The sequence below is a fragment of the Aphanomyces astaci genome (genome assembly GCF_000520075.1).
Source record: "Aphanomyces astaci strain APO3 unplaced genomic scaffold supercont1.1, whole genome shotgun sequence".
In the NCBI taxonomy this organism is placed as follows: domain Eukaryota; phylum Oomycota; class Saprolegniomycetes; order Saprolegniales; family Verrucalvaceae; genus Aphanomyces; species Aphanomyces astaci.
Window position 1 is genome coordinate 1,371,095 of NW_009798264.1, and position 26,254 is coordinate 1,397,348.

Sequence of the window (26,254 nt, forward strand, 5' to 3'; positions counted from 1 at the left end):
GTGGTTTGCCGGGTACCAGGGTTCCCAGCAACGCTACCGCCGAGGAATGTTGCAGGGGTCCTCCCCCTGGCAGAGTGTCCCGCAGCAAAAGGGCTCGGCCAAGAGTCCACGATGCGGTGAATTGCAAAATGCTGTGTCAAGTTTTGTTCAAGTGAAATGATTGGCTTACGGAATGGAGAAAGCACCCAATCACGTCAGTCACCATGGTCACATCATCATTCCATGGATGTACAGTGCGCTGCACCTCCGACTAACGTTTCAATATTGCATTTTGTAAGCATTTCAGGGACTTGGTGTAAACGCAGTCTCAGGGCCTGAATCGACCTGTGGGCTTCGCAAACGCGAATTTCATGGTTTCAAAAGAATGTTGGAAATCAAAAACCCAATCAGCCAATCGCTCACTTGACATGCAATTTTGCAGGTTAGGTATAGGTTAAGAGTGCCCGAAAACCTTTCAAATTCGATTCCAAGAATTTGGCCACTTCGTCGTTTCTAGCTTTCTTGCACCATATATGGAACTTTGTATGCTCAGACCACCTCACTAGGGGTTAAGTGCATCTCAGTGGTTAGCGTTAGCTAACCACTAGCGATGCAGTTACCCGGAGATTTAGAGAAAAGGTGTATCCGGATGTAATAATTCCCTCATTGAAACAGTATTTCGGGTCAAAACAACAGTGGAACTGTTTTAATGAGGGAATTATTCGATTTTACTGACATTTGTCGCACAATACAAACACAAATTTGAGGATAACTTCCCGACAACGACGAATTCTAAAGTTCTAGAATGTACCATGTATTTGTCGTGACAAGGAGTACATTATATCCAAAAATCAGCCGTTTCTGACCAATTTTGGATAAAACGTCCTAAAATTAGCTCATTTTGGTGCCTGTCCTTACCTTTTTGTCGCGCACTGTACTGTACTAGTACCATTTTATGGAAAAACGTCCATTAACGTTAGCTATATATACAAAAGTTATGATATTAATACAAATTTACATTGTTGCCATGCTACTCAATCCGTCGCTTGCTGTTGGGTACGCGTGTACTGGAACTTGAGCACGGCATTGTCCTTTTTGAACGCATCACTGGCCCCAAATGCCCTCTTGGACGTCGTCAGGCCCATCGAGCCAGCAAATTCAACCAGCTTTTGCATGTACGTGACACGTTGGTCGTCTTTGAACGGCAACAAGTACCTGTAAATCACCAACTATAATGAGTATAAACACGCGCGACGGAAGTGGATCTTCCGAGTGCCGTACACTGACGACTCGACCGACACCTTGGCGTCGTCCGCCAACAACGTAGTCATGGGGGCGTCCACGTCCGGGGACGTGACCAAGTTGGTCGCGTGCACCGATACATAGACGTGGTGGAATCTACGCTGGTACCGACGCTTCTTGGCCAAATCCGCCGCAGCCCCCGACAGGAGAATCACCTATCCCCGACAAATAATATCTCATCCATCGTTGATATGTCAAGTTTGCACTTCGGTGTGTACCTTGACGCCTTCAAACGACTCGACAATGCGTTGCGCACGCTTCCGCGCATCCACGTTCTCCCTGCACAGCCATGTGTTAAATGACAGGAACATGGAAATTATGCAATGGACGCACGCGTCATCATCGTGGTCTAGCTCTTCAAAGCGCGACAATTCGTCGCCACGAGGGCCGTTGTTGTTGGCTTCTGGGCTGTTATTGTCCTGAACTGGTCGATCGCGAGCTTTGCCGTCTTCGATTTCACCAATGCCGCTGTACACATCGTGTGCCTGGCAAATACAGGGGTTAGCTGCAAGTTCACGACAAAAAAGGCAGATATGCAATATGCCACTCACTGGTCACAAAACCAGTTAGTGGATGTCATGCCAACCTTTTTCATTTTGTAGATGTCGCCCGTTTCAATCTCGTGCAGGTGGGAGAGGACGTTGAACACGGCGACTTCGGTCGTGTTCTACACACCACCCAATGGGTCGTACACGATAACGTCAATGTGGATTGTCGCATATTACGTGGCGGTTTTGCTCGCATCCGCTTCCTTTGTTGTGGATTTCAAAGATCCCATCGGCAAATTTATTCGACTACACAGTAGGAGCCCGTAGCCACACACTTTGAGTTCAATTGTGGTTTGGCTGTAGTTTTTTAATCGACGTACGCGGTAACAGTCGACACCAAATGAAATGTACGGCCCAACCACAATGTCCAGCCAGTAGCCCCGGCAGCTCACGGACCCATGACCTTTCTTCACGGCCTAGATAACATGCATGATCGAGTCAGTCTTTGGCTGCCATAAGCTACACTCTTGGCTTACATCCGTGTACGACGCCATCGTTCGATTCGGAGCAGTGTATTGCTGGTCGCCAAACTCAAACGCAATGCCGGTGTTGCGCCACTCTTTGAACTGCTTGATATGGATGACACTGGCGTCTTGGATTTTGCGCAGCGACATCTACCCCAAGTGGCATTGTTCACAACATGGTCAAGTGGTCTGAATTATCTCCACGAATCAACTCGAACCGTGTAATCCCAATCGACCAAATTGTTGCGGTAGTCGTAGCGATTCTCATAGTAGTGGCGCAGCCGTTGGTCGCGCAGGCGCTCCACTGGAAACGGTGTTAAATACTAGCGCATTTGTTGCGAAAGTCGGATCGACGTACAATTGAATGGCACGTTGGTGTGCCACGACTGGAACGTCTCGACCAACGCGTCGCGGGACTTCATCTTCAAGTGGGACAAGTCAATGACATCGGCGAGGCGCCCCGACTCGTTGCAGACAAGCTCGACCAGCTGCTTCGCCTTCTCTTCAATGTACTCGGCCGTGCGTCCCTACCATTCTTACACGTCAGCTACGATGGCATACATGTGCACACCTGGACTAGGGCGTTGCCAAACACTTCGAGGAACGTGTTGCATCGCTGGCGAAGGGGGACTTCCCAGTCGTTGACGATTTGGAGCAACAACAGTGCCCGCGCCAAGCATTCCGGGGACTTTTCGTACAGGTAAATGTGCAGCGGACGCTTCTTCCACCGTCGAGAGCGCGCAATCGTCGCCAGGACATGCCGAATGTCGCCCGGACTGAGCACCAACACGCACAATGGTTCGGACGACGAGGTCGAAGCATCCACTTGGTTCGAGTCAGCGCGAGGCTCGGACACGCCTTCCTGGAGGTCAAATCCCGGAGAGAAGCCCCACATTCCATGGGTTCCGAGGGAGAGAAGATGGCCCGTCTTGGAAGTCGACGTCATGCCGCGATCGTAGAAGGTTTAGAAAGATTTGCTGGGGCGTTCAACGTTCGAAAGGGCACGTTATCCGGAAAATATTTGTAACGGCGCCGGTTACTGTATCTGGACAATGCCGGAAAATTTCGTAACGGCCTTCACACATTGCAGTGCGAGCGAAGATCCAACTTGTCGCCATCGTGCTACTGTACTGCATGAGGTATTCGATGCTTGTGGATATGGTGGCCTGTTAACATCAATGTATGCAGTAGCGAAGTGACCGTGTACAGTTTCAAGGCCGCGTTGTACTCGCTAGACGAATCGTCGCAAGAGTGGCTGCTTAGCGATACCAATGACGATCCCGTCGCGCAGTATTACGTGTTCATGGACAACGCGGACGTGCCCAAGTTTCGCATGGTGGGCTGGGTAGAGGATTCCGGTGACGTGGTGCTCAACAATGCGCTCACAAAGCACTGCATCTGGCTTCCTGTGAATGAGTACTTTGTCCAGTTCACCACTCCCGACGACATCACCGTGGGTCTCTCGTTCGCCGACCTCGAGCAAGCGCAAGAAGCGTCCACGATCGTGCTTCGCATTCTACAAAACCTCGTGAACGTCGCTACCTCAGAAAGCAACAACGCGCCACGAGAATATTCCGAAGGCGGCGAAGTCGATGCATTGTCCAAAACGACGTCGGAGCTCAAGGAGGTCATCCACATGATTCAGCTGGTTCACACAGTTCTGACCTTCACGTAGTACCTCACATTCGTCCGTACGCATGGCACGTCATCCCTCGAGTACCTCCAAGCATGCGCCGAGGCAGTGCATGTCGTGGTACTGATGGGGCTCTTCACGATGATGTCAACTCTTACATCTCAGCATACTGAGAATGCGTAGGACGACGTCGACACCCTCTTGTCGTCCGAAGCACTGGACCGTGTAGACGACCGTTTCAAGCATCGCTCCGCTCCGAGCTTTTTATCCGACGACGACCGCCGCAGCCTTCGATTGCAATACGCCGCCGCCCAACTTCACCAATCGCTTGTGCCGCCATCGCGCCGAAGTTCATCCAGTGCGCCGCCACCGCCACCAGCTGCGGTGGCTATGAAAGACGTCGACTTTCGACGAGGCAGTGCGCCGCTCGGGTGCCTCATGCCACCCTCGTTGCGGCGGTGTTCGTCGTCCATCAACAGCTCATTATCGTCGTCGTCCCGATGCAGTTCTCGGCGTCAGTCGTTGGCCAATTTTGACGAAGTGGAGCGGGCGACCATGGCCGCCGTGGACAGCAACCTCCAAGACGAAGAAGGAGGAGAGCGAACGTGCAACAGTCCTGCCTTCTTGCGCGGTGGGTAACTATGTCTTGGCTCGTGTTAGCAGCTTATCAGAGGAGCAGCACGATTGTTGACTTGGTTGTAGCTACATTTGGAACGTACACTGGTGTTGGGCCTCGAACGTCGTCCAGCAGCAGTGCCACGTCAGACCATACAAGTGTCATCAGCCGGCCGTACGAAGCCAAGCAGGAGATGCACGTGACGTTTAACGCGGTGTTGGCTCGGTATGAGGGGCTACCGTTGGCGTGGGTGGGCCTCAACAAGCAGTTTGGACTTCCCATGGAAGCCATGCCGAAGCGAGTCGTCGACGGGTACGACAGCAAGATCCCGGCCGTCTTGCAGATGATGAAGGAGTACTTGGTGCTGCACGGGGGCCTGGAGACGGAGGGTATCTTCCGCCTCGCGCCGGACAAAGAGCAGTGCAGCCGCGTGAAGGACGCCATCAACAACGGATCGTTTGGCGGTTGCAACGATGTGCACATTGTCGCCAATTTGATCAAAGTATGGTTTCGAGACCTCCCCACGAGCTTGTTCAATGTCATTCCAGACAAAATTATGTACAAAACGTGTACCCTCAAGGTAGGTGGTATACCAACACTCGAATGTCGTTTGTAAGAAATTTATAGACACCAGAAAGCGTGATGGACATGCTGGCGGATGTGCCCGAGGCCAGCAAAATAGTTATCCTGTGGTTGTTGGACTTGATGGCCGAAGTCGTCAAGCACGAAAAGGCGACTAAAATGAGCTCCAAAAACATGGGTATTATTCCTAGCACGACACAATGCACAAATGTGTGGGTTCATATGACTTCTTTGTTTTTCTGTGTAGCGATTGTGTTGTCGCCCAACCTGTTTAGCATCGAGTCAGACAACCCCATGGTCGCGCTAACCATGTCGCAGAAAGTGGCCGAGTTCACCACCGTGTTGTTGAATGCTCGGCTGGCGTTGCATCACGGATATGTCAAGTAACAATACCAGCTAAACCACTAAAAGATTCTCCAGTTATAGCGTTGTTTATGCCAACTCAGTGTCGGGGGTCGACGGAGTCTTGGTGGCGTGGACGTCCATCATCGTCGCCTTCAAACTCATTCTCGTCTTGGTGGTGTCGGGAGGATGGATGGTGGAGGTTGTAGCCCCCGTCAAGTTGGTGGGCTTCGTTAAATATGTCGCGAATGTCGTCCTTGGTCATTCCGTCGGCCGCGTCGGCGGCATGCGCGGCGGCACTACTCCCGGGCAGCGGGAACGCTTTGGCGTAGAGCAACCCGAGTACCCGCTCTTGGGACAACAGGAGGTCGATGACTTTTTGCCGATCGGAGGCGGCAAATGTCGTGCCGAGCACCGAGATGGTATTGGCAGTTGATGGAATTGCGGTGGACGAAGGAGTCGCGTCGTGTGTGTGTGTGTGGAGCTGCCCCTTAACGTCTTCGATGCACTGCTTGACGAAGATCGAGAGCTCCGTGTGGGTCTGCAAGTCGGTCGTGTACGCGTTGCGCACTTGGCGCAGGTTGCGTCGCTCCACTTCCAGCACGCGTTTCAACCGCTTGATGATTTCTTTGTAACGATTGTCCACCTAAACACATACATATACATTCCAAACGTCAACTTAGCTGGGCATGGTCAAAACGATAGGATACCTCTGGGAGTGATGGAGCAAAGGTGGTGGTGCCGGGTAAGGCGGGAGTGGACGGCGCGCGCTTGACCACACTTGGCATTTTCGACCCTAAGGCGTGGGGGGGTTGCTTTCGAGGGGGCTGCTGCTGTCGCCCGTTGCGAGGGGCGAACTCGAGCTCTTCCAGCTGGATGGAGGCTTCTTCTCGTGTGCGTTCGGCTTCTTTCACGGCGTCCGCGAGCTCTTTGCGCAATCTAACCCACGAGAAAAGTCAGTTTGAGCTCGGCAAAGAATGAACTCTAGTGAGCGTACCGGACGTTGTCCTTTTTCACCGTCACGAGCTGGCGCACGAGAAACTCGCGGTCGTTTTCTTGCATCGAGAATTGGGTTTTTAGGCGCTGATTTTCCCGCGTGAGGCTTTGGTTGAGCCGGTCCAGTCGATCCGCCATCTCCTTGGTCCATTCGACTTCGGTCTCGAGCTGCTTGCTCTTGTCAATCCAAGCGGACGCGCCGTCGTCCGTCTTGTTCTTCTCCGTTTCGAGCTCCTCCTGGACGCTGTACAGCCGCGCCCGAAACGCCCGCAACAAGTCCTTTTCCTGCTCTACAAGATGATAGATGCAGCAGGAAGCCACCGAGTGAGAATATCTATCACGTCCGTATTGACGTTCGTTGGGGGCATATTGATCAGTGTGCAAGATGGGACAGAGTCAAGATGGGCAACCTTGCAAGATCTTGCCCGTTCGCTCTTGTACTTGCGAGATGCTCCCAAGAATGCTCTTGTGCAATCCCCGCAGGGACGTCATGGTGTCTTCGTGGGACACTGACGAGGCTTTCTTGGCCCTGGACTACGAAAAGGAACGAAGTGAGTCGAAGTTGGAAAAGTGAACAGGCGAGTAAATAGTAGATTACATCCGACACCATGCGCTCGAGCTCTTCAATGCGCACTTGGTACTGACGTTCTCGTCGAACGTAACTTTCCTAAAAACGGCAAACGTACAATGTAGGATGAGAGTTGCCATGTATTTGGTGGCGTAAAGCCTCACCTGTCGACGGGCAAGGTCTTGCTCCAGTTTGTCAATCACACTCTTCATGTACTCTTCATCTTCTGTGTGAAGTGGTCCGGTGGTTTCCCCTGACACGGATGCTGTCTTGGCTCGGTACTTGTCTTCCACAACCTATCCATCGTAAGAGCGAAGGGGGGGTGGTCTGACCTGGTCCAACCTGGTGGGATTTGGTGGTCTTGCGATCGAGCTTGGGAGTTCGCCCCGTGACCACCCCCTTGCGCATGCCGAGCATCGATGGTTCCAAGTCGTGTCCTTCAAGTCACTGGCTAAAAATAGCGCTAATGGGTGTTGATACAATCAATATTGCATTGAGCAGCATGCAGCTTCCAACCTCATCAGTGCGTTCACCACCTGTGTAGGCCTTGTTGGGTTAGCGTTATTTGACTCGTTAACGGTTAACATTACCATGTTTGCAGCTTACTAGTATTTGTTGTGATGCCACTACTGAGCACTGAATTCTACGTTTTTTTAGCAGCGAAAGTTGAATTCTTGAAATCATTTTTTACAGTTACCCCATAATTCACCTGGGACAATCAAGGCAATTCTACTGGCAGCCGATATCTGAATAGAGGAACAGATAGAGACAATGTACCAGTCCATTCCGATGGCGTGACACGTATTTAGAGCGTGCAGTTTGGCTTTTGGTGCGACCCACTTGCAGTGTCCACCGATACAGATATTGTTTGCTTTGTCAGCCCAACCATGGAATAAGGGCACATATTTGTTGGTACTCCATCAATTACTACATCATGAAGCACTCTAAGGTACTAGTTACTACAATTGAAGTTGAGTTTATCGAGCCAAACTACATTGACATGCATGAAACCTCCACAACTTGACTTCTTTGTTCATTTGAAACCGCAACATGATATCTGTAACCGACTCCAATCCTCGAAGATTAGAGCATGTGGTCAAGGCGCCCCGGTTGTGCAAGGCGCATTTTGCCTATTTTGAAGCTCAATTGCGTCCAACTCACCAACGCACCCCGGGGCGCAAATTCTCGAAACCTTGTTGCATTTGTGTTGCCCTTTCTTTCTAACATTCGACGAATGTCTTGTGGTTAGTATCTACACTTTAACAAAGTAGGTAGATACTGTTCGAATATTCCACACACAAAAGCAGCGGTGTCGCGACACTAGCTACATTCGATCTTTTGCTGTGTACATCGTATTCAGCAAAGTTCAATCCCTGCAGGCAAGTATGGACCCCCGTTTGATGTGCCACTTCGACGACGCCAGCGGCTGCGACTCCCCCCGCAGCAGCCACCTGTCCGACGAAGACGAACTTCAACGGGTAGCTCGCCTGCAGGCCAAGAAGGCCATGATTGTGCAATCCCCCGTGTGCAATTTTGAAGCCTTCAGTCACTTCTTTCACCTTCCCCTGAAAGCAGCGGCGGAGAAGTTTGGGGTGCGCGCCACTGCATTCAAGAAACGGTGTCGCTCCATTGGCATCCGACACTGGCCGTACCGAAAGGTTCGCAGCCTCAAGCGGTCCCTTCAAGAGCTCAACCGATGCAAGGAAAACGGGATCCTGAACGACAAGCAGTTGTACCAGTTCGACACGTTCAAGAAACAGCTAGACAAACTCATGTCCCCCGTCACTTATGGTGCGCAGAAACTGCCCCTGACGTTCATTCTTGCAACTTTGGTCACTCACGATATCATCTTTCTTCAGGGATTGACCCCTCTGGCCAGCTGATGCATGCATTTGTCGACGATGACGACGATTTCGACTCGGGGGATGACATGTGCTCTGTGGAGAGCCCCCGTTACGGCGCGTCGTTCTCCGACTGCTCCATTAGTCCCTCTGACATGGACAAATCCTCGCAAGCGTTCCCCGACTACCCCAACGACATGCACACCAACTCGTTTGACAAACTGCCGTCACTGAGAAAGCCATCGATGGTAGGCACTTCCCCTTGGAATTGTGAACGTTTCGGGATGTTCATCCTCGATATAGAACACTGCCTTTCAGTGCATACCTCGAACGATCAATGTCCCCGTGCTGTCAGACATGCCCGCCCTCACGTTACGCATGACGTCGAAAGATATGTCGTCCATGCATGCTTCCAAGATGGCGCCCCCTTCGGCGGCGATGGACACGTACTTTGATCGCCCCATGCACATGCACCATCTCGATGAGTACATGGACCACCATCATGACGCCGAAGGCCACGACGAACATGTGTGCCCTATGGGAGACGATGATATCATGCTCACAGATATCAAATATGAAGACGACGATACCGCCTTCCACGACGGCGTCGACTACGGAGGCGAGCGCTTCTTTGATGACGTGTTCCTGCAAATCTCCCCCGACTACGGCTGTTTAGTTTAGGCTACGGTGGGGTAGAGCGTTAGATATAGCCAGCCATAGTACATAGTCGTACGTGCGGCTTGTAAAACTACGAATGTACACTTATTCCACCACTCAACTCCGGGTAGAGAAAACGCGATTTACAAGTATAGCGACTTTTTCATCCTGATATGCTAGGCATAGTTAATAATATCACTACAGTTACACCTAGTACCGACACGAGGTTAGCGTCACAGCCGTCAACGTAGCCACACTTCAAACATTGTAAGTCGAAGCGTCATGGACGACGACGCATGATTTGCACTCGGCTTTGGAACCATGTGCTGTTCCGCACAGTAGGGGGGAGACTATTGGTATGGCGCTGGCGTCGTTGCGGTTCGAAGAATGCATCCACTCTGCTTTGGGGAGCGGCGTTGAGGGGAGGTGATGAAAGCGAATGCAACGTTCTTTGCTCATGTAACGAATGTAACGTTCTTTAATTATATAACGTTACTTGTCTTGTTAGTTGAGACCAGTGTGAAGGCCGGACGAGGGCATGGGTGGAAGGGACTGCGCCACGAGCTGGTTGATGATGGAAAACCTCGAAGTCATTGAACCTGCGGTCGATAATGGCACCGGTGGGGCCGCTCGATACGATAATAGACGACCTCCCGTCGGTTGACACGATGAACCGAGTAGTTGGCAACGTAATACCCCGTCCAGAGGGACAGGTAATGAATGCTGCATTCTCATGGAGCAAAGGTTTGTGTAAAGGCAATGGCGGGATGGGGAATTTTTGGCCCCCATCGCCGTGCACCTTGAAACCGTGACTCGGAATCGCAGTCCACGTGTGCCAATTGGCTATACCGCCCAGCTTGTGGAGCTTCGACGATTGTCACCAAAGTACAAACTCGACGAAGATTTTCAGGATTAGGACATGACGACTAATTGCATGGTCATCCCGTAATGCGGGCTAGTAGGAAGCAACAGCTTGGTTCATTTCAGCTCCTGGCCACAATACTTCTCGAAAGTGAATATACTGGCTCTGCTACGAGTAGTTGCGTTCCTGAACACCGTGTGATTGCACTTTTGCGTAGTTGCATATCATTTTCAAGCCACGACGTGTGTAGATGTAGTGCACAATGTTAAGTTAACGCGACAGTCGTTCAATCGGTAGGAACACTGGCATTGCAAGTCTCCACTGCGAGGGTTTTCTCGACGTCGTTGCCTCCAAAAACGACGTTAGCATTTGGATCGAGGAAAAGCACGACACGGTCACGGGGGGCGGCTCGGATGATGTCTTGGAAGCGCAAGCGGCGTGCCTGGATGAGGCCTAGATCTCGCCTGTTCAACGCAGTGAAGAAGCCGGCTTCGGGCATGGGGGGTACCACCAATTGGATGTCGTGATGGAATGTTTTAAAATCATTGAATCGTTTCTTCGCAGCTACGCCGTAAGCTTCGACATGGTACAAAACGACCCCTTTCTCGTCGATTGAATGGTCCACGATCACCGCGGCATTTGTAGACTCACTAGATGCAGAATGCGGTGGGGAGTGGGCTTGGCTGATGGCTGCAGGGTCGGCGGCGGTTGTCGATTGCTTGCAACCCATGTCGTCTTGAGGAATGAGCTACATACAGTACATGTATGCCATATACAATAATACCGGCTGCTTGGTCCAGCTGCTGTACTGAATATTAATTCCATTCCTATGCGCGAAGTATTACAGATTCACATAACGTTACCACTGCTTTCCTCTCCCGTACATTGCAATGGTGTCGTCCAACTTTTGCAGAAGGAATTCAGCAAGATATTATTTCGTAGTACATGCACTGCATGCTACTGCACTGTCGTTTGGATGTGGTATCGAGCCCTGATAACACCAAGCAAGTACAGCAAGACCAGACTTCCCCGTGCGCCCCCTTTTCGACAAATCCTGACAGCCAAACTATAAATCAAGGTTTCATTAGAACATCTGAAGGACTAAAGACAAGAGCAAGCAAGTCAAACAAACTGAATAGTCGTTACGTTGTTGACATTATGTGGTTGCGGCTCGAACTTCATTTGTCATGCTGTTTTTTTCGGTCGTTGCAGCCATTTTATCACAGATTCGTGTTGGAATCCAATGCTTCGATATTGATGACGGGATGGCGAGAAATTCTGCGACATGGTCTGGTGGTGCCACGCTCAGGATGTCGTCAAATCGAGCTCGTCGGTCTTGAATCAATGCCGGATCACTGCGTTTGAGGGCGGTCAAGATACCAGACGAGGGGAGGGGGGGTATGAGAGGGAATACGCGTTGAAGGCAGGCGTGGAACACTTTAAAGTCCGTGAATCGTTTGTTTACCACGCCCCCCCCGTTGGCTTCGATGTGATAAATGACAATGCCGTTGACGTCAACCGAGTAGTCATTGATGAAAGGGCGACCCCGTTCCTTCACGTCGACGTGCTGTTTAACTTCTGCCATGTCAGGCACGTTTGATACTGCATTGCTGCTCCATTGGATCGAAGCGGGGTCTGGCCCCTTCGCTCCTAGGAAGGATTGATTGCATCCCATCGTCTCGAAGCGAAATAAAATGAACTGACTCGCATTTGCTTCATGAGAGTCCAATGGTCGTGTACAGTAGAATTAGGGAATCAAGCCCCTTGCCAGATTGAAATTGTTGCGAATCGAAATGAAACGGCTCTATGCTCCAGAGTACAGTGCAAGTGATGGGGCGTGGTACTGGTACAGTACTACTACCTCCGTCCGAAAATGTTTGCTACAACCAGCAGAAATCGTGGATGAACTTGAAAATAGATGAAGTATAATGTTCAAAAGGTATGTATTTGTAGAGGAGAAATCATGGATCACCAATAGAAGATCTTCGCACCAAAAAACATCCAATCAAACCAGCAATCATGCATGCAAAGCTCGATACTTTATCCAATATATGTAACATGGGCTCTGCATCGTATCCGGATATCCGATTACGATAAATAACATATATCCGGATGATATGCACTGACAAACCCTTTCAAACTGTCATGCGCGGGATACGTGAAAAATCTGACGAACACGGACCGCAATGCCATCCTCCAACGGCTGCTAGCACTTGTCAGGCCGCAATCATCGACTCAAAGATCGACGAACTTGCCCAAGAGACAGCGTTGACGATTGAACTGAGCGAATTTTGCTCCCAACTCGAGCTGCTTGTGGTTCGAAGCAATCCCGATGCGGACGACTATTTCGATGACGACGATGACCCGACGACGTAGAAATTGACCTCGACGAGCTCTTTGGTACTTTGTAAATAAATGTCCTTTATATTGTATGTGGATGTTTGTCGTTTTACAGTTTTCAAGTACTGTGCACTTGTAGCAAACTTTGTCGAACTTCAATAATTGAGTTTGTAGCAAACATTTTCGGACGGAGGTAGTACTTTATTAACTAGTACAGTACACCTACACCATTCATTGTGTTGGAAGTGAGTGGCAGGATTAGGATATAAGATTTACTAAGTAAAGCTGTAAAGCTATGAAGTCTCGCATGTAACTTTGCGTAATCGTCTTGAGCATTGTGTCCATTGTGTTTGCCACTCAATATATGGCAAACATGTCAACTTGAACTTGCTCTCAAATTCCCGCCGCGTTGCAACTTCAACCTGTGCGAGTTGATGGCCTACAACGTATAAAGTATCACAGGTAATAGGATATTCCTTGGAACCAACATGACCGATGCTGCCAACCAGCGCAGGTACGGCCGCCGGTGTTTTCCATCCGTTCATACATGCTGTGTAAATACCTCGTAACGTTAGCGGGGAATCGACGAGATGGTCGGGCGGATTCACAGAGGCAGAACTGCAGGCAGCTGCCTTCCGACGCCGCATGAAGGAAGGCGGCGCGAAAGAAGTGGTCGAGTTACAGAAGGAGAAGAAAGCCAAGAAGGCCAAAAAGGCCAAGAAGTCCAAGAAGAAGCATCGCCGTGAGGAAAAGGATGAATTTGGACGTGATATTCTACCGGGATTCACGCCACCAACGCCGCGGTCCCCGTCAGAGTGCTCACGGTCAAGCTCTCCGCCGCCGGACCCCGTGCGACCAGACGTACGGATCTCCATGGCATCCAGTGTTTGTCATCACCATTCGTAGTTGGATGAACAGCGGCATAATATCAAGCGACAAAGACGTCCAGTGAGTAGTCGAAGCCCCGTCCGTGGTCGAAGTTTCGATCGAAGTCGCAGCCGCGAGCGAATCTCACGTAGGCGGAGTCGAAGCCGCAGCCGCAGTCGCAGCAGAGGACGACGACTGGACGTGACCAAGAAATCGTGGACACACGACGCGTATTTCAACCGCAGCCCCAGCCCCATCCGACAAGTGGATCCGTTCTACAAGCCCAATCCAGAATCCTGGGTGTCCCGCGCCGGCGGGGTCTACCTTCCCAAGAAGTAGGTCTCTAACTGCTGCTAAACAAGCCCTATTGTTTGCATTGATCAGTCCAATCTTCATGTGCGTCATCCACGAGAAGGATCACAGTAGTCAATCCGACCGTTACACGAAATATACATATTAATACTTCGAGTATTATGATATGGTACACCGAAAAAATATGATATTTGTGCCCTACCCCTTAATAATTTCTGATTTTACACCAATCCAAATTACGTGAGTTTGCTTGAAATTCTGATGATTTCACGCAAAAAGGTCAAAAGGTCAAAATGCGTGCGACCACGAGGGACTGGGACTGGGCCTGCAGCGCCCCGGTGGTTCAGTGCGACGACCCAACAAGTAGTCCGCCATTGCCACCACATGCGAAGAGACCTTTCCTTGTGGAGTTCATGTTGGCGGGTAGTGCGACAGCGTTGGCCACGATTGCGTCGAATCCGATGGAGGTGGTTAAGACGCGAATGCAATTGCAGGTACCGTTCTCGAGGGTCTGAAGATACGTCATGTAGCGTCCTAGGGCGAACTCGCTGGTAAAAATGACCGTCTAGCGTACCGTAGCTTTCGGCATGCGCTCTACATGATTGGCAAGACGGAAGGCATCCGCGGGCTTCAAAGTGGCCTCGTGGCTGGCATGGCGTACAACGTAAGTTGATGCCATCAGATGTGATTTAGCTCATGCAATCACGCAGGTGGTCATGAACGGCGTCCGTCTCGGCGGGTTTGGGAAATTGCAACAAGCTGTGGGGGCCACCAACCCCTCGGACCCGACATACTTCCTTCGGAATGCTATGGCCGGCGCCATGTCCGGTAGAATTGCTCCCATCATACCTGCATGGTTTCTGACTACTTCACTTGTTAATAGGCTCCATTGCAGCTGTGTTTGGAAGCCCATTCTTCCTTGTCAAGGCTCGTTTGCAAGGCCAACAACGCAACCCCATCGTCCGCACGCCCTTGAGGCACAACTCGACACACCATTACTCTAGCATGGTACAGTGGTTTCTCAAGCCACTGGAACTTCACCACTATGGCCTGAGTAGATGGATGGATTCCGTCAAATTGTGCGCACCGAAGGTCCCTATGGTTTGTGGCGGGGGACTCGCAGCCAAATGGCTCGATTAGCTGTACGATATACAGTATATACCTGCGTAATCATCTCGAACATGATGACGTATCAGGTCGGCACAGCCGCTCAATTGTCGACGTATACATCGTCCAAGCACGCCGTGCAAACCTGGATGCAGTTGCCAGATGGAGTGTGGGCTCACATTGGAGGTAGGGCTTTCCAATCCCATACATTCCACTGCGCTTCATAACCAGTCTGACAACACAATTATCATGCTTATAGCTGCGGCCGTTAGCGGCTTGGTCGTCACAACATGCATGCATCCGTTCGACGTGGTGGCGACGCGGCTGTCCAACCAGCCTGTTGTAGCTGGTCGGGGCCAGCTATACAGCGGGGTGGTGGACTGCTTGCGAAAGATATGGGCGACTGAAGGCCTGCGGGGGCTATGCAAAGGATGGACCGCCCACTACTTTCGCGTGGGGCCGCACACGATGTTCACGTTCGTGCTGTGGGAACAGCTGCAGCGACTCGCCCACGAGATCGCGGGGCTGTAGCTGACTACACTCTCTCCACCACGTTGACACTATTGATTTACAGTTAAAATAACCAAGAGATCTATTTAATTCCTGCACAATTGCTTCAGCAGCCGCCTCAGTTTGCGCGCCGTGGCCACGTGGGGCTGTCGCATCAACTCGACAAACTCGTTCTTGACTGTAATCGCTACCCCTGGTTTGGGAAACGCTGCATCTGACGTCAACACTTGGGTGGTCCAGAGCTCCAGTTGCACGGGCTCGAACGCACGCCCCGCGTGCAGAAATGTTTCCGCGACGGCATCCATGGTGTCATCCAAGACGGCGGTCGGTCCAAGGCGGGTGGTGGCGGCAAAGAGGCGCTGGAAGAACGCTGGCATGCGTGGCACGACGTACGACCAGACGTCGTGGTGGAACGAATTTGGGGGATGCATGATTGCCTTATTGGATGACGATGAGGCTGCAGCCAGATGAGCCCACTGCCACGACGCTTGAAAGAACCGAAACAGACTCGGGTTCGCACACCCGAGGCTCAACGCTTCGGTGGCGAACGCGAAGAAGAACTCGAAGCACGCCGCTCGACCAAACAACCACGGGGCACTCGTCCCCCCGATGATGACAAAGTCAAACACCCCCGCGACGAGGTCGTCGTCGGCTAGCGACAGCTGGGACGCGCGGCTCGCGACGTGCGAGAACGTGAGCACGAGCAGCCGGTTCAGGTCCGCCGTCTCGTTCGACGCACAATGCAATGTCGAAGCAACGGCATCGAGGAAACCACGGCAGCCGGTGGCGTCGTACGCGTCCATAAACATGGGGATGACCGAGAGCGCCAGGGAGGCTGCGTCGACGCCGACATGCCGAAACAGCGTCGAGAACACGACGCTGACCTTGGACTGGATCGGCAACGACTGGGTGTGCGTGAAGATCAAGTGCAAAGTGGACCAATTCAGTTGGAACACGTGCAACATGGGGTGCGTCCCACGACTCGAATGTGGCGGAAGCGGGGGCGGCAGCGAGGCTACGAGGGTTTGCAGGTGGCCCAGCACGAGCATGAGGCTCTTGCGGGCATGGTCGTTGCTCTGGGGGACCAGCGTTTCCATTTCGTCAAACATGACTCCGCACAAGTCGACGACGGCGGGGGTGGCCGTGTCGTAATAGTTGTCTGGTGGCACGGCCGCCACGGCCGCATATGCCTCTAGCACGAGCCCGAGGCTCTTGTCGGTCATTTTGGGGGCGACGTGGAGGTTGGCGCAGTACACAGCTTTCATGGCTTGTAGCCAGTGCAGCTCGGAGGACGACGATGCCATGAGATTAGCGCATCGGGAGCTCATCTTGACGAGGGCAACTGCGCCAATGTGGTCTTCGGCCACGCGCATAGGGCATATTGAGTCGTCCTCGGAGCATTCAAAGCATTTGGACAGAATCACGTAGATGGCGGGGAGGGCGGCAGGGTGTTGTGCTGTCCACGTGTGTAGGACGCTCAAGAAGACAGCGGTCGTGCGCAACAGCGACTTCAACACCACATCCAGCGAAGACGATGTACAAAGGCGGGCGAGGTTGTCTAGGATACGGAACACAAACATCTCGTCTGAATCAGGGATGATCTTGGCCATGGCACTGAGCGCGTGGAGGTACATCTCCAGCTTGGACAGGCGAATGGTATTTCGCGCAAACTCTTCAAACAACAATGTCGTGAGCTCTTGTACGAAATGGTGCTGGTAGTGCAGCGCTGGCTGCGTGAGCGACCGAAACACTGTGCGCATATCCTTGCGGTACTGGTAAAAGTCGTCGCTCGCGTGGTCTGTTAGTCGTGCGTACTCTGTGCTTTGAAGCAACACATGCAGCACTTGGTGCACATATGGATCCAACTTGGCACTTGCCGATGGATTGATTGCAATCCACGCACGCAAGTCGGCCCAGAACTCGACCGTTTTCACAGCTACGTCGACGTTGGCATGGGCTGTGAACGCCAAGAGCACGTCCAAGAACAACGAGGTCTCAGACGCAGTGGCATCTAGCACTTGGCATACCAACGCTTGCTGCCCAATGTCTGCCAAAAGAGAGGCCACTTGCAACAGTAGATCGGTGGGAAGGTGACTGCCAAGCTGAAGGACATGCGGGCCAACGTGGATGGCGTAGCGCAGAAGCACGTGCACAAGGGGTTGGTAGGCCACGTCCACGCACACTTGGGTGACGTCGCGAATGACTTCCACGAGCAACTCGATATCGTGATGTGAATCGTTTCTCAGTTGCTGCGACGATTGCTCCAACACGGCCGACAGCAGCATCGAATTGGCAACCGCAGCCGGTGGCAGGCGGCCGTGCTCGACCCACGTTGCAAACGCCTGGAAGATGGCACGCTCCATTTTGTCGTGAAGGGGCTTGGGCAGGCCATGGCTGTGCAGAGCACGCCAACACGTTTCCACGGCTGTCAACACCGACACCGACTCGGTTTGGACCACGGATTCCCAGGACGTTCGGTGGTCGATGCGAAGCAAGAGTCTCTTGTTATGGATTTCCTCTGGAACTAATTGCAACACGAGAATCACGGCCATTTCAATGCAGTACAACATGCTCGCGTTGGTTGTGGTGGTGTTTGCCCGCTCTTGGCCTGCCAACGCGTCCAGCGTAGGTAGGACGCCGGCGTCCGTGCTGCCGAGGATGCAAACCGTCACGCAACATGCAAACTGGTTAGCAACGTTCATCGGTATGGACGCTTGCGAGAATGACTCGTGGATGTGGCGGCACAGTTGGTGAAAACATGACACGACCAGCTGGGCGGGCGAGATGGCCGGTGTTGCTTCTTTGCGGTGCTGGTATTTGGCCATGTCCTTGCTTCCGCGACTGCAAATGGCACGGTAGATGGCATTGACAAGGAACAGTTGGGCATGGGCCTCTACATGACTATGGACTTGTGTCAACCACATGAGTGCAATGGGAATCGCGTCCGCCGCCTTTTGGTACGACTGGAGGAACGCGTCCGCGCGGCGGCGATCATCTTCGGACCTACAAACATGAACGGCATGTCAGTTCCATCGATATGTCATGCTAACGTACGCATCGGCCGAGAGAACTCGTCGCACAGCGGCCAGCACTTGGTGCGGTCGATCCTTGGTCGTCATGCTGGGTGGACTTTGGCGTGGAAAACTTGGGTGCAGTTTCCATTGCTGATACGTGATTGGCTGATTCACTCCAATGGGAAAATTCCCATTCAAGTTCTCCCACGAAATTATTTGTTTTCACAGGTTCATACAATGCCATCATGATTATGAAAAAAGTCCTGTCGCACGGAGTCGACCATGCCCAACCAGCTGCATTTGACGACTCGGCTGCGGTAACATGTCGACAGACGGCCTTGGCGGCAATAAATTGCGCAACCAAAACCAAGAGGCGCGGCTGGTGTGGAAGCCGGACTACGAGCTGAAGTTTGGCCTCGTGCCACAGGACGGCGACTTCCACAACCACATCATCACCAAGGCGTCGTGTGGGTTCTGTGATCGCTACGGCCGCGAAGGCAAGGAAAGAGGGTTTCCAGACATCGAAGGGGCGGAATCGGCGATCGGAAGCCTACTCCCAGATGCCAAGCGGCGCCGGGTCGGGTGCAAGGTATGGGAAGCATTTCGGACCGACCACATCAAGCGCCACCTGGAAACGGAGCATCCGGTCAAGTGGGCCGAGTACCAGAACCTGTCGACAGAGGCCAAGTTGCGCTTCTTCTCCCAGAACCCCATCAGTCTCGATGGCAGCGATATTGACCTCCATCGGCTGCCCTTTCAAAAGGTCCCGCCTGTCACGCTGGAGAAGGTTGGTGCGATTGCCATTTTGAAGCTCAACGACCCCACACGATTGAACGCTCTGACGTCCGACATGGGCATCCGACTCGAAGGTACGTCCCCCCCCCATGATGTCGACAAGTGGGGTTGCATCATGCCCCTATATCCCATGCAGAACTGGTCCGGGAGATCATCGATCGCGTGGACGAGTTTTCTGCGGTGGTGCTGACGGGCGAAGGCCGCGCCTTCTCTGCCGGCGGGGACTTGGCCTTCCTGCAGGCCCGCATTCATGATACGGCGACGAGAAACAGGTAGCTTCTGAACCACGTCGCAGAAACCCAATTCCGCATTTCCTAGTGCCATCATGCGCGCCTACTACGAGCGCTTCATGTCGTTGCGCAAACTTCCGATTCCGCTGGTGGCGGCATTGAATGGCGCGGCGCTCGGAGAAGGCATGTGCATTTCTCTGTTTGCAGACGCCAGAGTCATCGCAAGGGAAGCCAAGGTCGGGTTCACGTTTGTCAACTTGGGGCTGCATCCGGTACAGAGTTTGCCTTTGACATATCATTTCCAATTCTGACTTTGACACATCATTTCCACTTTTAACTTTGCCTTTCACATATCATGTCCACTTTTAACTTTGCATTTATATATCATTTTTGTTTTCGGACTTATATAGGGCATGGCTGTGACCCATTACCTACCGAAACTCGTTGGACCGGACCATGCGGCGCACTTGCTCTTGTCGGGCAAGGTAGATCGTCGTCGACTTATTTCTTTTGAACAAGAAATAATAACATTAGTGAGGGTGATGTAGGTCATATCGGGCGAGGAAGCGCTTATCTTTGGCCTTGCCACCAAGATTGTAGACAAGGTATGACTGTATGACGATCTACGTTATCGATTGAACTCTCGCACAACTGCGTACTTAGGAGGACGTGTTGAAGGCGGCGCTGGCCCTTGCAGAGGAAATGACGGCGGGGTCGTCTGTGGCGACTCGAACGCTCCTTCGCACTCTGCGCATGCATCAAGACGCGGGGGCGGAGATTGCGCTGGCGAGGGAAGTGGACTGCCAGGCCACGTCGTTTGCGTCGGCGGACTATCAGGAGGGAGTGAATGCCGTCGCGGAGAAGCGCAAGCCGATGTTCAACATCTCAGAGCACTACCACGAAACCACGGAAGGCTAAAGCAGAAAGAAATCGCTGTTGTCGACTGTAAAGTTGGTTTTGGGTGTGTCATTGGACTTGGTGACCTCGGCCACGGTCGAGTCTGGCGCTGCTGCAATACTACGTAGCATTACAGTAGTAGGAAACTTGCGCTCCAATAACGTTAGGATTTTTTTTGCTGACTGTCTTTTGTAACCGCTGAATGGCATGCTGAAAGGCCATTGGCTCCTCTACTTCAAGTGCCTGGTGATTGGCGGGGTGTTGTATCCATTTTATGGTTGACGTCGTCGTATTGTGGAAAGAATCACACATGAACAACCTCCTCCGCCTGGCAGCAACCAAGTCGCACGTCGCGGGCTACCGCTCCCTCTCGACGACGGCGAAAGCGTCCGTGACACTTGAGAAGCACGGTCAGATCGGCATCTTGCGCTTGAACGACCCCAACCGCCTCAACGCGCTGACAGCGAACATGGGGGACCGCGTCGAAGGTACGCTCAAGCATTGCGTGTGGACTCTTGTCGCTATGTGAGCTCACGAGACTGGCAGAACTTGTGCAGGAAATCACAGCCCGCGCAGACGAATTCCGTGCGATTGTGCTGACCGGTGAAGGTCGTGCGTTCTCTGCGGGCGGGGACTTGGAGTTCCTCCAGAAGCGCTCCAACGACACGACGAGCCGCAACACGTACGTCCCACCCATTCCAAGTCCGTGGTGGTCTTATCACCTTTCGCTTCTTCCTCGTCTTAGCGTCACGATGCGAAAGTTCTACGGTCGGTTCTTAAGCTTGCGCAGCCTACCCATACCACTCGTGGCCGCGTTGAACGGTCCTGCCATCGGTGCCGGCATGTGCATTTCGCTTTTTGCCGACGCGCGGGTGGTGGCCAAGGACGCTAAGCTCGGGTTTACGTTTGTTCACTTGGGATTGCATCCTGTACGATCGATATATATATATATATATATATCGATATATCGTGACTTAATGCCTAGGGCATGGCCTGCACGCATTATCTTCCGCTCCTTGTTGGCGAGGAGAAAGCCAACTATTTGCTCCTCAGTGGAAAGGTATGACGTGGCGGTGTCTCCTCATGCTTTCTTTTGAGCCACCATTAATAGTGGTTTGTCATAGGTGATTACCGGCGACGAAGCGTTCAAGCTTGGACTCGCCACCAAAGTCGTTGACAAGGTAGTTATGCCAGCCCCTGCTTTGTATTTCGTTCGCTCGAGCATTCGAAGATATCAATGCATGGAATCGGTAGCACGATGTGGTGGCGGAGGCCATCAAGTTGGCCGAAGAGTTGACGTCTGGGTCGTCGATAGCCACCCGCAGCCTCCTCCAAACCCTTCGGCTAAAGCAAGACAAGGACTTGGACATGGCGCTGCACCGCGAAGCGACCAGTCAGGCCGTGTGTTATGCCACAGCCGACTACCGCGAAGGCGTCGACGCGATCGCGTCCAAGCGAAAGCCAAAGTTTGGCTCTCTCGAGCGGTATTACACGTAGAGTTACAATGTGACGACGACTTACCATTCCAAGTTTGGATTGGGATTCTTAACTCCCTTCTTGACGTTCTTGTGACCCCACGGACAATGCCGGCATTTGTACCCACAGCACGCGCGATCTTTCAAGTACAACGCCGTAAACACAGTGTACCCAGACCCAGGGTCGACGTACTGCCGATACCCCCGCGCGCACGCCACTCGGTGAAGTAGTCGGTAGCGTTCGCTGGCCAAATCATCGGTACCGTCTTCGTCGTCCATGTCTTCAATCTCCTGCACGTCTTCCGCCAAGGTCACGTCGGCTACGATATCCGACCACGTCAAAGGGGTAGTGGGGGCCCAAGTGTGCTGAACCACGTTGCTACTTGGAGGAGTTGACTGGCTAGATGGTGGTTGGCTAGATGGTGGTTGGCTAGATGGTGGTTGGCTAGATGGTGGTTGGCTAGATGGTGGTTGGCTAGATGGTGGTCGTGGGGTGCTGCTGGATGTTGGTTTCTCAGCGCCAACTTCGTTAACTTCGTCAGCTGGCACGATGAGTGTATCTAGCATATCAAGCGATGGTTGTGGAATGAAGTGCACAAGCGGCGTGGAGGTCTCGCCATCGTAGCCACCGACGACAGCCACCACCACCCCACTGGTCGACAGCACCCGACTCGGCAATGTGTTGGAAGTCGGCCGAACCATCGCCATGGAATGCCTGCAGACAGGATGCGGAAGCACATGCGACACTCGATGCCATACTCTGGTGGTCAAGTCCAACGCGTACACCGAGTCCATAACAGAAGGGCATGCTTCGCTCCGAGCCAAATGGGATTGGCCACCAGTCACAAGCATGACGTGGCTGTCGGCAAGGATGGCTGCGTGCGACGTCCGCGGGGGCGGCACCTCCCCCGTGCATATCCATTGCTCCCACGCGTCCACCGTACCCGCCCGACTCGGATCATATGCCCACACATCGTTCAACGGTCCTTGATGCTTGTCGGACCCGCCAAACACCACCATGATATCATCACCACTTCGGTCGTGTTCATTCTTTGAATGCGATGGCCACCATATGGCTGTGTGATCTGTGCGTGGGGACGGACTAGCGGGATGCAATTCGTCGTGCGCAGACAGCGTTGACCACGACCACGACGTCAAGTCCAACTGAACCACGTCATTGAATCGGTCCCGGCCATTCCACCCGCCAAACACCAATAACACCCGGTTGGATGCGAGAACCATTGACGGATTTCCTCGCGGGGACGGAGGACGCCCCACGGTGCTGCCGTGAGTCCAGCACCGGGTGGTCAAGTCCAATAGCTCCATGTCCGCTAGGGGGTGCAGTCCACACGCATCCCACCCCCCAAACGCGACTAAGATGTCCCCCCACACGACCGCAGCGTGGTTGGAGCGACGAGTCGGCACCGCTTCGCCGTACACGGCGGTGCACGGCACCGGACGCCAGACGAGAAGGCTGGAAGGCGCGCCGTCATTGGCCAACGATACATCGGCCTCCCATAGATTGGTCGCGTCATCCAGGGGGGAAGTGTCGCCGGATAAAAGTAGCAGCTTGTGGTTCCACGACAGCAACACATGGGCCGACACTGCCAGAGGAAAGGCACCAGAGGGGGGGGCTTGCGAGGTGGCGATTGTGGGTGCAGGAAGCGACTGAATTGGAGACAACGTGCGAGGTGACGTGGCAATGGGAGAGGGCTCCAAGGTTTCCAATTGAGTTGCATCAATTTTCGTACCCACCTTGATATTCACGGGGACAAAGTACTCTGCCAAGTTCAAGCAACGCTGTGGTCCGACGAATTGGAGCACCGCTTTGTGTAGACTCTGGCGGGGAAATTCAATGGTGGGATGAAGCAGCGCTGCTAGAATTTCGATGCCTTCGACGAGTTGAGGGCCCGGACGGGATGAGAGGTCGTGGTCCACCACGTACAGCCTCGGGGGCGATGTTTGCATGGCAGGAAGGTCCCAAAACCCAGGGAGAATAGCCAAATGCTCCTCCACTTCCTTAGCGCTACCAGTGGCCGACTTGCCGCAGCACGCCACCACGAGAACCTCGGGGGACGCAGCGACAATTTCGTCCCATTGCAATCGCCGAGGCGGACACCCTGGATACGACTCGTTTAGGGCTTCGACACCCCCAGCTCGAAGGCGCATGTCCGGCAGCCATTGGCCGGACACCACCAGTGGAAACGCGCTCTCTAGACCCAGCACTCGCGGCTTTGTCGGGTTTTCTGCATCAATAAGGTCGCGAATCACTTGCAATCGCCGCGTGAGGGCTGCGTGGAGGATGCATCCCCTTCTGGACTCGCCCACGACTGCCGCCAATCGAAGCACTTGACTGAGCATGTCGTTGACGGTGAGGGGCCGACACAGCACGGTGGATGTGACGTCGGCCAACCCGACGGCATCGAGGGCTCGCAGCAGTGCCGAATCTGTCACTGCGCACCGATCGCACGCTTCTTGGGTGAACACCACGTCCGGCTTGGACATTTGCAACGACACTGTGTCAATCGAATGCAAGTCTCGCAACCCCGTCGCATGGAGCTCTTGAACTTGGCGCTCGATCTCTTGGCTTGTCGTGGCGGTAATCAAACTCAACGTGAGCTTGGGCAACGACCGAACCAGCCATGCAGGGGACGTGCAGAATTCGCTGATTCCGCGAAGTACCGAAGGATTGGTCGTATAACCGTCCTCGTCGTCTTTGGTGGTCCAAATAGCGCCGAGGGTTTCCGTGGCGGTGGCTTCCAAGGACACATAGCGCATGTGTCGACGGGCCGCAGCGACTAGCGCCGGCGCCATCTCCGGGGTTGCCCCAAAATGGACATGACAGTACGTTGCAATGGTGCTGGCTTGCACAATGCCTTCAGGGGACGACTGGGGTGTGTGTGATGAAGAGCGCACTATGGTGGTGTGGAACGCAGGATGAGCGACCCCCGTCCACCCAATGCCGACCCCAGTAGGCCCTAGCTGCTCCACGGGTTTGCCAACGTCGTTGGTCGCTTCAGAAAAGTGAAACTGCTGGCACTTGAGGACAAGATTGATCGGTAGACGAAGGAGCGACGCCAACGCTGGAGACGGACTTGCATTGATGTAGCCCATGACCATTCGGGGCGTCATAGTGACGTCGAAGGGAAGCAGTCCCGCCATGGCAAACGAACCTCCGTGTCCATCGTGCAATGTGTTGGCGAGGTACATAAGCCCCCCGCATTCTGCGTACACCAACCCCCCGTCACTGGCAAAGGCGTGCACTGACGCTCGCATGCTCTTGTTCGCCTCGAGAATAGTCCCATGGAGCTCGGGATACCCGCCACCGAGGTAGATGCCATGCAAGCCAGATGGCAAGGTCGTGTCGTGGAGCGGTGAAAAGAAGATGATCGTCGCGCCGGCTGCTTCCAAATGGCGAAGGTTGTCGTGGTAATAAAAGCAGAACGCATCGTCTTTCGCGACGCCAAATCGGACAGGGGGAAGTCGGCTCAGATCACGGTTCAATGTGTCGGGAAGGACCGGCAGCGATAGTGCAGATGTTGGCGCACGCACTGCCGAGTCGGCGTCCTCCATGCGAGACACGAGAGTGTCCAAGTCAACGTGCGCATCAATGAGCAATCGAATGTGGTGCTGGATGGTTGTGTGGGTTTCACTTGATGGCAAATGCAGCCCCAAGTGCCTTTCTGGCATGACCACGGCGACCGATTTGGGGAGGCAGCCGAGGACAAGCACACCTTTCAAGAGAACAGACGAAGATATTGCGTCGCGCAGCCATTGGGCATGTGATTCGCCGCCGATTTTGTTCAAGATGACGCCGGCGAGCCGAATGTCTGGGTCAAACGAAGCATATCCATGGACGATAGCTGCGGCCGTTCGTCCGAGGCACCATGCATCTACGACCAAAACCACCGGCGCATGCAGCCACTTGGCGATTTCAGCGGTGCTGCCGCAGTCGGAATGGCCATCTCGACCGTCGAACAGTCCCATACACCCTTCGACGATGGCAATGTCGGCTTCGGACGCACGACAGTTGCGTGAAAAGGACTCCAGCACACCATCGCGACCCATCATGGCTCCGTCCAGATTGACGCTAGGAATGCCACCGCACGCGAGAGTGTGGTGCATGGGGTCGAGGAAGTCTGGACCAACTTTGAAGGGTTGCACGCGCATTCCACGATGGGTCAAGGACGCCATGATGCCAATGGCAATGGACGTCTTGCCCACGCCGCTGGACACGCCTGAGATCACCAGCACATGTGGCAATTGTCCTGCCATCGATGGAGTTGACCTGGAATCAAACCATTGTCAAAGGACGCT

The 26,254-nt window shown here is 53.3% G+C and overlaps 11 protein-coding genes across 17 annotated transcripts; 6 read left to right on the forward strand and 5 right to left on the reverse strand.

Moving 5' to 3' along the window:
* Nucleotides 1–958: 958 nt before the first annotated feature.
* On the reverse strand, nt 959–3,265 carry H257_00463 (hypothetical protein). Its single transcript, XM_009823178.1, has 11 exons — nt 2,865–3,265; nt 2,652–2,820; nt 2,512–2,597; nt 2,306–2,443; nt 2,150–2,245; nt 2,007–2,075; nt 1,868–1,948; nt 1,615–1,766; nt 1,500–1,560; nt 1,261–1,436; nt 959–1,194 (listed from the first exon to the last, which is right to left on the reverse strand). Exons 1-11 carry the CDS (start codon nt 3,237–3,239, stop codon nt 1,014–1,016), a joined length of 1,584 nt encoding a protein of 527 aa, XP_009821480.1. The 5' UTR covers nt 3,240–3,265; the 3' UTR covers nt 959–1,013.
* A 123-nt stretch (nt 3,266–3,388) lies between these two features.
* H257_00464 (hypothetical protein) lies at nt 3,389–5,654 on the forward strand. The gene is made up of 7 exons (XM_009823179.1): nt 3,389–3,432; nt 3,482–3,920; nt 3,969–4,046; nt 4,110–4,557; nt 4,629–5,122; nt 5,170–5,302; nt 5,372–5,654. Exons 1-7 carry the CDS (start codon nt 3,428–3,430, stop codon nt 5,509–5,511), a joined length of 1,737 nt encoding a protein of 578 aa, XP_009821481.1. The 5' UTR covers nt 3,389–3,427; the 3' UTR covers nt 5,512–5,654.
* Nucleotides 5,567–7,447, reverse strand: H257_00465 (hypothetical protein; the record flags this gene model as incomplete). The annotated part of the gene is made up of 7 exons (XM_009823180.1): nt 5,567–6,112; nt 6,177–6,405; nt 6,464–6,752; nt 6,873–6,996; nt 7,061–7,129; nt 7,195–7,326; nt 7,373–7,447. 7 exons carry the CDS (start codon nt 7,445–7,447, stop codon nt 5,567–5,569), a joined length of 1,464 nt encoding a protein of 487 aa, XP_009821482.1.
* Nucleotides 7,448–8,274: 827 nt separating this feature from the next.
* Nucleotides 8,275–9,669, forward strand: H257_00466 (hypothetical protein). Its single transcript, XM_009823181.1, has 3 exons — nt 8,275–8,821; nt 8,890–9,119; nt 9,175–9,669. Exons 1-3 carry the CDS (start codon nt 8,416–8,418, stop codon nt 9,550–9,552), a joined length of 1,014 nt encoding a protein of 337 aa, XP_009821483.1. The 5' UTR covers nt 8,275–8,415; the 3' UTR covers nt 9,553–9,669.
* Nucleotides 9,670–10,635: 966 nt separating this feature from the next.
* H257_00467 (hypothetical protein) lies at nt 10,636–11,176 on the reverse strand. Its single transcript, XM_009823182.1, has one exon. The coding sequence runs from the start codon at nt 11,118–11,120 to the stop codon at nt 10,677–10,679; it is 444 nt and encodes a 147-aa protein (XP_009821484.1). The 5' UTR covers nt 11,121–11,176; the 3' UTR covers nt 10,636–10,676.
* Nucleotides 11,177–13,180: 2,004 nt separating this feature from the next.
* H257_00468 lies at nt 13,181–13,980 on the forward strand. Of its 2 annotated transcripts, XM_009823183.1 has the most exons (3): nt 13,181–13,244; nt 13,306–13,591; nt 13,637–13,980. In XM_009823183.1, exons 1-3 carry the CDS (start codon nt 13,219–13,221, stop codon nt 13,934–13,936), a joined length of 612 nt encoding a protein of 203 aa, XP_009821485.1. In that variant the 5' UTR covers nt 13,181–13,218; the 3' UTR covers nt 13,937–13,980. The 2 variants fall into 2 exon arrangements, with proteins under 2 accessions (XP_009821485.1, XP_009821486.1); XM_009823184.1 differs by having other exon boundaries at nt 13,181–13,591.
* A 211-nt stretch (nt 13,981–14,191) lies between these two features.
* Nucleotides 14,192–17,320, forward strand: H257_00469 (hypothetical protein). 4 transcript variants are annotated; one of them, XM_009823187.1, is made up of 8 exons: nt 14,249–14,272; nt 14,337–14,403; nt 14,448–14,573; nt 14,620–14,737; nt 14,793–14,917; nt 14,968–15,051; nt 15,106–15,202; nt 15,276–17,320. In XM_009823187.1, exons 2-8 carry the CDS (start codon nt 14,371–14,373, stop codon nt 15,545–15,547), a joined length of 855 nt encoding a protein of 284 aa, XP_009821489.1. In that variant the 5' UTR covers nt 14,249–14,272; nt 14,337–14,370; the 3' UTR covers nt 15,548–17,320. The 4 variants fall into 4 exon arrangements, with proteins under 4 accessions (XP_009821487.1, XP_009821489.1, XP_009821488.1 ...); XM_009823185.1 differs by having other exon boundaries at nt 14,192–14,403; XM_009823186.1 differs by having other exon boundaries at nt 14,968–15,202.
* H257_00470 (hypothetical protein) lies at nt 15,563–18,671 on the reverse strand. Its single transcript, XM_009823189.1, has 2 exons — nt 18,581–18,671; nt 15,563–18,529 (listed from the first exon to the last, which is right to left on the reverse strand). Exons 1-2 carry the CDS (start codon nt 18,643–18,645, stop codon nt 15,613–15,615), a joined length of 2,982 nt encoding a protein of 993 aa, XP_009821491.1. The 5' UTR covers nt 18,646–18,671; the 3' UTR covers nt 15,563–15,612.
* Nucleotides 18,672–18,768: 97 nt separating this feature from the next.
* On the forward strand, nt 18,769–20,624 carry H257_00471 (hypothetical protein). 3 transcript variants are annotated; one of them, XM_009823190.1, is made up of 6 exons: nt 18,769–19,409; nt 19,472–19,607; nt 19,654–19,837; nt 19,976–20,050; nt 20,114–20,170; nt 20,229–20,624. In XM_009823190.1, the coding sequence occupies exons 1-6, from the start codon at nt 18,863–18,865 to the stop codon at nt 20,481–20,483; spliced, it is 1,254 nt and encodes a 417-aa protein (XP_009821492.1). In that variant the 5' UTR covers nt 18,769–18,862; the 3' UTR covers nt 20,484–20,624. The 3 variants fall into 3 exon arrangements, with proteins under 3 accessions (XP_009821492.1, XP_009821493.1, XP_009821494.1); XM_009823191.1 differs by having other exon boundaries at nt 19,654–19,801; XM_009823192.1 differs by having other exon boundaries at nt 20,114–20,624.
* Nucleotides 20,625–20,748: 124 nt separating this feature from the next.
* Nucleotides 20,749–22,394, forward strand: H257_00472 (hypothetical protein). The gene is made up of 6 exons (XM_009823193.1): nt 20,749–20,950; nt 21,009–21,144; nt 21,208–21,391; nt 21,448–21,522; nt 21,587–21,643; nt 21,717–22,394. Exons 1-6 carry the CDS (start codon nt 20,773–20,775, stop codon nt 21,957–21,959), a joined length of 873 nt encoding a protein of 290 aa, XP_009821495.1. The 5' UTR covers nt 20,749–20,772; the 3' UTR covers nt 21,960–22,394.
* Nucleotides 21,589–26,212, reverse strand: H257_00473 (cobyrinic acid a,c-diamide synthase; the record flags this gene model as incomplete). Its single annotated transcript, XM_009823194.1, has 1 exon — nt 21,589–26,212. One exon carries the CDS (start codon nt 26,210–26,212, stop codon nt 21,980–21,982), a length of 4,233 nt encoding a protein of 1,410 aa, XP_009821496.1. The 3' UTR covers nt 21,589–21,979.
* Nucleotides 26,213–26,254: the final 42 nt, after the last annotated feature.

Coding starts and splice junctions, on each gene's coding strand:
- H257_00463 (XM_009823178.1), bottom strand. CDS start 3,239: ATGACGTCGACTTCCAAGACGGGCCATCTTCTCTCCCTCGGAACCCAT. Junction 2,076..2,149: donor TTGGTGTCGACTGTTACCGC/GTACGTCGATTA, acceptor CCTACTGTGTAG/TCGAATAAATTTGCCGATGG. Junction 1,561..1,614: donor CTAGACCACGATGATGACGC/GTGCGTCCATTG, acceptor ATGGCTGTGCAG/GGAGAACGTGGATGCGCGGA.
- H257_00464 (XM_009823179.1), top strand. Junction 4,047..4,109: donor CCGAGGCAGTGCATGTCGTG/GTACTGATGGGG, acceptor GAGAATGCGTAG/GACGACGTCGACACCCTCTT. Junction 5,303..5,371: donor AATGAGCTCCAAAAACATGG/GTATTATTCCTA, acceptor TTTTCTGTGTAG/CGATTGTGTTGTCGCCCAAC.
- H257_00466 (XM_009823181.1), top strand. CDS start 8,416: ATGGACCCCCGTTTGATGTGCCACTTCGACGACGCCAGCGGCTGCGAC. Junction 8,822..8,889: donor CATGTCCCCCGTCACTTATG/GTGCGCAGAAAC, acceptor ATCTTTCTTCAG/GGATTGACCCCTCTGGCCAG. Junction 9,120..9,174: donor CACTGAGAAAGCCATCGATG/GTAGGCACTTCC, acceptor TCCTCGATATAG/AACACTGCCTTTCAGTGCAT.
- H257_00467 (XM_009823182.1), bottom strand. CDS start 11,120: ATGGGTTGCAAGCAATCGACAACCGCCGCCGACCCTGCAGCCATCAGC.
- H257_00468 (XM_009823183.1), top strand. CDS start 13,219: ATGACCGATGCTGCCAACCAGCGCAG. Junction 13,245..13,305: donor GATGCTGCCAACCAGCGCAG/GTACGGCCGCCG, acceptor TCGTAACGTTAG/CGGGGAATCGACGAGATGGT. Junction 13,592..13,636: donor CGGACCCCGTGCGACCAGAC/GTACGGATCTCC, acceptor CACCATTCGTAG/TTGGATGAACAGCGGCATAA.
- H257_00469 (XM_009823185.1), top strand. CDS start 14,203: ATGCGTGCGACCACGAGGGACTGGGACTGGGCCTGCAGCGCCCCGGTG. Junction 14,404..14,447: donor AGACGCGAATGCAATTGCAG/GTACCGTTCTCG, acceptor GTAGCGTCCTAG/GGCGAACTCGCTGGTAAAAA. Junction 14,738..14,792: donor TATGGCCGGCGCCATGTCCG/GTAGAATTGCTC, acceptor ACTTGTTAATAG/GCTCCATTGCAGCTGTGTTT.
- H257_00470 (XM_009823189.1), bottom strand. CDS start 18,645: ATGACGACCAAGGATCGACCGCACCAAGTGCTGGCCGCTGTGCGACGA. Junction 18,530..18,580: donor CGAGTTCTCTCGGCCGATGC/GTACGTTAGCAT, acceptor TCATGTTTGTAG/GTCCGAAGATGATCGCCGCC.
- H257_00471 (XM_009823190.1), top strand. CDS start 18,863: ATGTCGACAGACGGCCTTGGCGGCAATAAATTGCGCAACCAAAACCAA. Junction 19,410..19,471: donor CATGGGCATCCGACTCGAAG/GTACGTCCCCCC, acceptor TATCCCATGCAG/AACTGGTCCGGGAGATCATC. Junction 19,608..19,653: donor GATACGGCGACGAGAAACAG/GTAGCTTCTGAA, acceptor CGCATTTCCTAG/TGCCATCATGCGCGCCTACT.
- H257_00472 (XM_009823193.1), top strand. CDS start 20,773: ATGAACAACCTCCTCCGCCTGGCAGCAACCAAGTCGCACGTCGCGGGC. Junction 21,145..21,207: donor GACACGACGAGCCGCAACAC/GTACGTCCCACC, acceptor TCCTCGTCTTAG/CGTCACGATGCGAAAGTTCT. Junction 21,644..21,716: donor CCACCAAAGTCGTTGACAAG/GTAGTTATGCCA, acceptor TGGAATCGGTAG/CACGATGTGGTGGCGGAGGC.